Raw genomic sequence first — 7,248 nt, forward strand, 5'->3', positions numbered from 1 at the left:
ACTGAGTGTTAACTTGATTAGATTGAAGGATACCAAGTATTGATCCTGGATGTGTCTGTGAGGGTGTTGCCAAAGGAGATTATCGTTTGTGTCAGTGGGCTGGGAAAGGCAGACCCAACCTTAATCTGGGGTGGGCACAGTCTAATCAGCTGCCATCAAGATCAGAATATAAGCAGGCAGAATAATGTAGAAGAGAGACTGGCCTAGCCTCCCAGCCTACACCTTTCTCCAGTGCTAGATGCTTCCTTCCCTCTAACATTGGACTCCAAGTTCTTCAGTTTTGGAACTCAGACTAGCTCTCCTTGCTCCTCTGGCTGCAGACAGCCTATAGTGGAACCTTGTGATCATGTGAATTAATACTTAATAAATGCCTCTCTCTATATATATCCCATTAGTTCTGTCCCACTAGAGAACCCTGACTAATACAATAGTATTTGCAATATTGTTGGAAATAACTAGCTTTAATAAATACTTGTTGGATGATTAACAAATTGATGTCTACTCTAATGAACAGAAGATTCTCTCTTCCATTGTTAGACCATTGCTGCATACCTAATAAACTGCCATTCAGGATGGGCAAATGCAATGGGTAAGGAATTATGTGTACTAAAAAGCAATGCTTGTTTTCTTCGTAAAAGTAAACCTCAAAAACATTATTCAAATATGGAACTGGAAGGAGACTTCCTTGATAATGCAGGAGAATTGGGCCAAGTGATCCATACCTGTCCTGGTGAGTCCCCTGGCTATTTCCCTTGAGTGTTTTTCCAAGTGTCCACTCACTGGCATGTCGGTCCTAAGGGGCTCCTGCTCCTCAACACTGAACAAATGATCACACACTTGCTACCTTATAGTGTACAGTAAGTCCACAATCAACATTTTTGGTAGGTGCTTGGAAACCGCAACTTTAACTGAGATAATGTACTGTATAATGAGAGCAATTTTCCTATAGGGTAAGTGACATAAACAAGAGTTAAGTTCCTATGGCATGTAGTTATGTAATTTTATCTTGTGACAAGGCCAGAGGGTTTTGACATGACTTTCCTGAAGGTTAAGGGATGTCAAAAGAGAGATCAATGTGAAGTACGGGGAGAAGGGGGAGGGAGAGAGAGAGAGAGAATATATATATAGAGAGAGAATGCATGCCTGGTGGAGGCTCTACCCTTTTATGACCTAACCTTGAAAGTCACATAGCATCACTTCTACCATACTCTATTGATTGGAAAAATCCCAAGTCCCTGCCTAGAGGCAAAATTAGGGCATATAGGCCTCATCTTTTGATTGGAGGAGTTTCAGTCTTACTATATCAAGAGCATGTGGGATGCAAGGTGTATACATGTGTGACTGTGCATGTGTGTGTTCACTGGTATAGTTATACTCGGGAAATGCAATCTGCCACACACATACACATTGTATAGTTGTTATAAACAACATATTACATCAGAAAACATCCAGCATAAGGCCAGGCACTCTGTAGTTGCTCCATATGCATTAATTCTCTTTTTTCTTGATTTCCTCCCTTTATACTAAAAAATGTTTTTTTTTTTTTTATTTTAAGTGACATAAGATGGAAAAGAAACATAAACGGTGTTATTTTTCTTGCACGTTCTACTATACTGAGTTGCCAGGGCAGTAAATATCCATTTTACAAATGGGGGAATTATAGCTCAAAGCTGTTGAGTAATTTTTGTCTTAAACTAATTTGGTAGGATGATTTATTTTTTGTTCTCCACTTACGTTTTAAATAAACTTTTTATTTAAGTGTAACATAAGGATAGAGCTTGATGAGTTTTTGCTAACTGCATACATCTGTGTCACCAGCACCCCTGTCAGAACCAGACATTGCCAACAACCCTAAAGCACCCTTCAAATCCTTCTCCAGTCACTAGCCCCTGCCTGCCCAGCCAAGAGGAAGTGTTGTGTGACTTCTAGCACCATACATTAGCTTCCTTGTTCCTAAAGTGTATATAAATGAAATCATAAAATATGCCCTCTTCGGTGCTTGGCTCCTTTCACTCCCTATTGGTTTGTGACATTTATCTATGTCATTGTCTTTCATGGCTATATGGAATTTTATTTTATTAACATCCTACCATTTATTATCCAGTCTACGGTTGGCTGACAGATGGGGTGATTTCAGTTTGTGGCTATGAAGGACGATGCTGCTGTGCAAAATCTTGGCATGTCTTTAGGTAAACATGCATACTTTTTTTTATTCAGTATACACTTAGTGGTAGGCCACTGGGTCAAAATGTACACATATGTCCAAGTTTGTCAAGCACTGCCAACCAATTTACTGTTCCCACATAAAGTGATATACAACAAAGTACTAATATTTGTTCCTTATACCTAGGCAATTCCTATCCCCCCTTTTTTTCCTTTTCACTGATTTTAGGCAGACAACTAGGGGTTGTGCTTCTTTGCTTTAGGATTTTGGGGCTAGGTATAAATCAGAAGTAGCTTGCAGTTAATGCCTTTCCCATTTTTGAAGACAGGTTCTCCTTAAGAGATAACACTGGTTGTCCAGAAAGGTGGACTTAAGGAGGGTGAAATACAGAGACTGTCCAAAAGGGGACGAAAGTCAGTGGATTTAGGAGACATCGGGGGCCAGAGGACCTGAAAAGCTACTTCTGCTTTTTTTGTTTTTTGAGACAGAGTCTCGCTCTGTCACCCAGCCTGGAGCGCAGTGGCACGATCTCCGCTCACTGCAAGCTCCGCCTCCCGGGTTCCCGTCATTCTCCTGCCTCAGCCTCCGGAGTAGCTGGGACTACAGGCGCCCGCCACCTCGCCCGGCTGGTTTTTTGTATTTTTTAGTAGAGACGGAGTTTCACCGGGTTAGCCAGGATGGTCTCGATCTCCTGACCTCGTGATCCGCCCGTCTCGGCCTCCCAAAGTGCTGGGATTACAGGCTTGAGCCACCGCGCCCGGCCGGTTGTGCTCTTAATAATTATACAGAGATAATGAGTGGAAGTCAGGACCGTCCCAGGCCAACTAGGATTATTTTAGGCAGCTTAGTGAAACTTACAAATGCAGATGCTCCCATGTCTTTGAATTTTTCTTAAAATATTCATCTAGCAGATCATATGGAGAGCAACTTTGTCATCTGAAAAATGGCAGGATTAAACCCTCACATCCATCTCCCATTATACTTTAAGCCTGCATGCCTAGAGAGTAACTCTGTGTAGGGGTGTGTGTGTGTGTGTGTGTGTGTGCTTTCTTGCATATGTGTTGTGATATTTTAATCTCTTCATATATAGTAAAGGCCTGTCTGTGGCCCTTATTAGAGCTGCAAGTAGGTGGTGTTTGTGGTGGAGGTGGTGTGATTTCTGTTCTGAGCAGCACATGGTCCAAGAAGCCTTTTGTCTGAGGTACTCTCTGTAGATCTGATCTGACCTTTTTTTGAGGGGTCCTACTCTCATAGCTCCCTGTGAAGATTTGGAGACGGTGGCTAAGGTTGGGGTTATTCATCCTTAAATTCAGGCTTAGGCTCTGAGAGTTAATAAGAAAGGAAAAAATGAGTTCCCAAACTCAGCACTGAGTAACATGAAATCCCTGGAGTAGAGGGAAAGTTTGAGTGGAACCCCCACTCCCAAGATGCTAGGTAAGCACTGTTATCCAGGCTGTAAACAAAGTGCAATTCCTTCCCTATAGAGACAGATCTTGGAGAAATTCCCAGGGGAAACTGTGTCTAATCAGGTCCCTGAGATCGTCAAACAGCTTAAATTCCTCTGCGATATGACAGCTGGGGTTCTGGTCAAAATGAGAGTCCCTAGTTTTCTTTCCTGAAGTTGCCGAGACCATCTGGGAAAATCCACAAACAGAAACCGTGGTCTATTCCTCGAACACCTTAGAGCCTGGGGTCTGTAAAAGCTCTGATTCTCAGCACCGAGGGAGTCAAAAGAGGTAATACGCAAGGTGGTGTGCTTTCTCCACAAGCAGCACCATTTTCTCTTTCTGGCTAATGAAAAAGGAGACGGCGTGCAGCCCAGCACTGAGTGGGGCCCAGGAAAAGGAAGGTGAAGGTCTGAATCCCGTCTTTCCTGGTGGTCTCTTTGAAACCCACAACCGAGGGCTCTGGGAAGCACGGATCCTGTCTCTGCTCTCAACGCTGACCCTGAAGTGAGATGGAGTGGAGGGTCTTTGAGGAGGCTGGGGGGATGTGCAGAGCCAGTAGGGAAAACGCCTGGCTTTCTCTCCAAATGGAAATCCACTATCTAGTAGGGAGATGGAGGCAGAGAATGGGAGGGCATCCTGGGGACCTTGAGAGCGCTGGTCTCTCAGCACCTGAGGCAGCGGCCCAGGTTGTACTCTTAGTTCTCAGGGTGTCTTTCTGAGAGTCCCTGGGCAGCCAATTCAGGTGTGTTATCTCCCTCCTCATCTCTCAAGCAGAGACAGAATTCTTGGTAAGAGATGCTAGCTTGAATTCATGATCGGCCCAGCAGAGCTGAAATACTCTCACAGACACATCAGTACCTCAGGGTGGGCAGTTGTGTAGATAAGGCAGGACGGAAGAGAGGGCATCTGCACACTGGCTGGTCTGCTAGAGCCTTCCTCCCTTAGCCATGCTTGTGCCTGTCATGACTCTGTGTTTTGCCCTCTGTTTCCCCAGACAACTCGCCAGGAGAGAATGACTCTGAGAAACAGCTCCTCAGTGACTGAGTTTGTCCTTGTGGGATTATCAGAACAGCCGGAGCTCCAGCTCTCTCTTTTCCTTCTGTTCTTAGGGATCTATGCGTTCACTGTGGTGGGCAACTTGGGCTTGATCACCTTAATTGGGATAAATCCTAGCCTTCACACCCCCATGTACTTTTTCCTCTTCAATTTGTCCTTTATAGATCTCTGTTATTCCTGTGTGTTTACCCCCAAAATGCTGAATGACTTTGTGTCAGGAAGTATCATCTCTTATGTGGGATGCATGACTCAGCTATTTTTCTTCTGTTTCTTCGTCAATTCTGAGTGCTATGTGTTGGTATCAATGGCCTATGATCGCTATATGGCCACCTGCAACCTCCTGCTGTACATGGTCTCCATGTCCCCAAGGGTCTGCTTTCTGCTGATGTTTGGCTCATATGTGGTAGGGTTTGCTGGGGCCATGACCCACACTGGAAGCATGCTGAGATTGAGCTTCTGTGATTCCAACGTCATTGACCATTATCTGTGTGAAGTTCTCCCCCTCTTGCAGCTCTCCTGCACCAGCACACATATCAATGAGCTGGTATTTTTCATTGTTGTTGGAGTAATCATCACGCTATCCAGCTTAAGCATCATCATCTCTTATGCTTTGATACTCTACAACATCCTCCGTATTCCTTCTGCAGAGGGCAGATCCAAAGCTTTTAGCACATGTAGCTCCCATATAATTGCTGTTGCTCTGTTTTTTGGGTCAGGGGCATTCACCTACTTAACAACATCTTTTCCCAGCTCTATGAACCATGGCAGATTTGCCTCAGTCTTTTACACCAATGTGGTTCCCATGCTTAACCCTTTGATCTACAGTTTGAGGAATAAGGAAGTTAAACTTGCCCTGGGCAAAACCCTGAAGAGAGTGCTCTTCTAATGGGTCTCTCTGTATCACTGGCAACTGGTTCTCGGTAAGCATGATACTCAAGTGTCTTTCTATCTATAGGTGGAATTTTAACCTTTCTCCTGAAAGAGGGTCTTCTCTCCACTTTCAAAAACTGGAAATCTCTTTTCTATACTCTCCTTTAGGATTATACTATTTTGCAACACTTAAATTGGCTCATTGCATGCGAGTTAGCACCTAAGAAATGCCTTTTGTTTACTGAACTCTGTATTAGGCCCAAGAGATGAGTAAGATGAGGCTCCGTGCCCTCCATTCTTTTCTTGGTAGGCTAAATGAGTTTTTCTGAGCAAGAATGTTTCTGGCTGGAACAAGGGGCAGGTGATGGTATAAAGGTTGAGGAGCATTTTCTCTTTAGTTACATGAGCAGATTTCTTTTTTTTTTTTTTTTTTTTTTTTTTTTTTTTTTTTTTTTTGAGACGGAGTCTCGCTCTGTCGCCCGGGCTGGAGTGCAGTGGCCGGATCTCAGCTCACTGCAAGCTCCGCCTCCCGGGTTTACGCCATTCTCCTGCCTCAGCCTCCCAAGTAGCTGGGACTACAGGCGCCCGCCACCTCGCCCGGCTAGTTTTTTGTATTTTTTAGTAGAGACGGGGTTTCACCATGTTAGCCAGGATGGTCTCGATCTCCTGACCTCGTGATCCGCCCGTCTCGGCCTCCCAAAGTGCTGGGATTACAGGCTTGAGCCACCGCGCCCGGCCGAGCAGATTTCTTAAAGATCAAAGGTAGGTACCTTGTTGCCAATGCTAATATAATCTTCCAGCCCTTCAGGAGGTTGGTTGGTCAGGAAGATCATAAATCCTCCTTTTCATATACATGTATGTACATAAGAGAAACCTTCACGCAAGAATTTTCTATGCTCTGCTGTGTAAGGATAAATCAAATCCAAATCTTTTATTTCAAAGTTTTAAAACTTCTGGGCCTTGGATTGGTAATCAGGGGTCAGTGATCCTGTGTAATTGACCCAATTTCTTAGGCTCTGGAGACTCAGGTTGAAGAAAAAACAAAGAAGAACTCCACAGATTTGCATGATCTGTAAAATGTGGCCTCTGTCTTGCTCTGGAGATACTGAGCACACTACTGGATTTTAGAAAGATTGCTTATTCTTTAAAGTGGATTTAGATTTTACAGTTCTGACAACGTGTGTGTGTGTGTGTGTATTACAATTAATAATACAGAATCGGAAAGAAAGAGAAGTCATATTACACTTCCCACTCTCAGGAAGTCTGGAAGGGATCTGGATTTTGAGTGCAAAAGACCACTCTGAATTACTCTGCTAAAGGTTCTGCTGTTCTACAATGAAGAGCTTGGTGCTCCAGCTTGTGGCCAGGAGACATTCTGAGGGAGAGCTGAGAGAAGGGCAGAGAAGCACGCGCAGCACAGGGCTGACCGACAGGAGACGTGAGACAAACTCTATCTTCTCCAAGTCTGTTAAAGGAAGAAGATCTTCGGAGGAAAAAAACTTTGATACCTGGGTTATGCCTTGATTACAATAATTATGACAATTAACAGTTACTGAGCTTGCACTATGTGTTTGTGCGCTGTTTGAGATATCTTAAATATATTAATTAATTTATTGGAATTGATTTAATACCTTACTCAACCACTGCTGGTCAGTCCTCTGGGCTTTGCTGAATCCCACCCTCCATTGGACTGTCTGTGTCTAGGTCCAT

The 7,248-nt window shown here is 44.0% G+C and overlaps 1 protein-coding gene across 1 annotated transcript; it reads left to right on the forward strand.

Moving 5' to 3' along the window:
- The first annotated feature begins 4,608 nt into the window (after nt 1-4,608).
- On the forward strand, nt 4,609-5,586 carry LOC104656377 (olfactory receptor 8B4). Its single transcript, XM_010355977.1, has one exon. The coding sequence runs from the start codon at nt 4,625-4,627 to the stop codon at nt 5,552-5,554; it is 930 nt and encodes a 309-aa protein (XP_010354279.1). The 5' UTR covers nt 4,609-4,624; the 3' UTR covers nt 5,555-5,586.
- Nucleotides 5,587-7,248: the final 1,662 nt, after the last annotated feature.

The sequence above is a fragment of the Rhinopithecus roxellana genome, chromosome 15 (assembly GCF_007565055.1).
Source record: "Rhinopithecus roxellana isolate Shanxi Qingling chromosome 15, ASM756505v1, whole genome shotgun sequence".
Classification (NCBI taxonomy): domain Eukaryota; kingdom Metazoa; phylum Chordata; class Mammalia; order Primates; family Cercopithecidae; genus Rhinopithecus; species Rhinopithecus roxellana.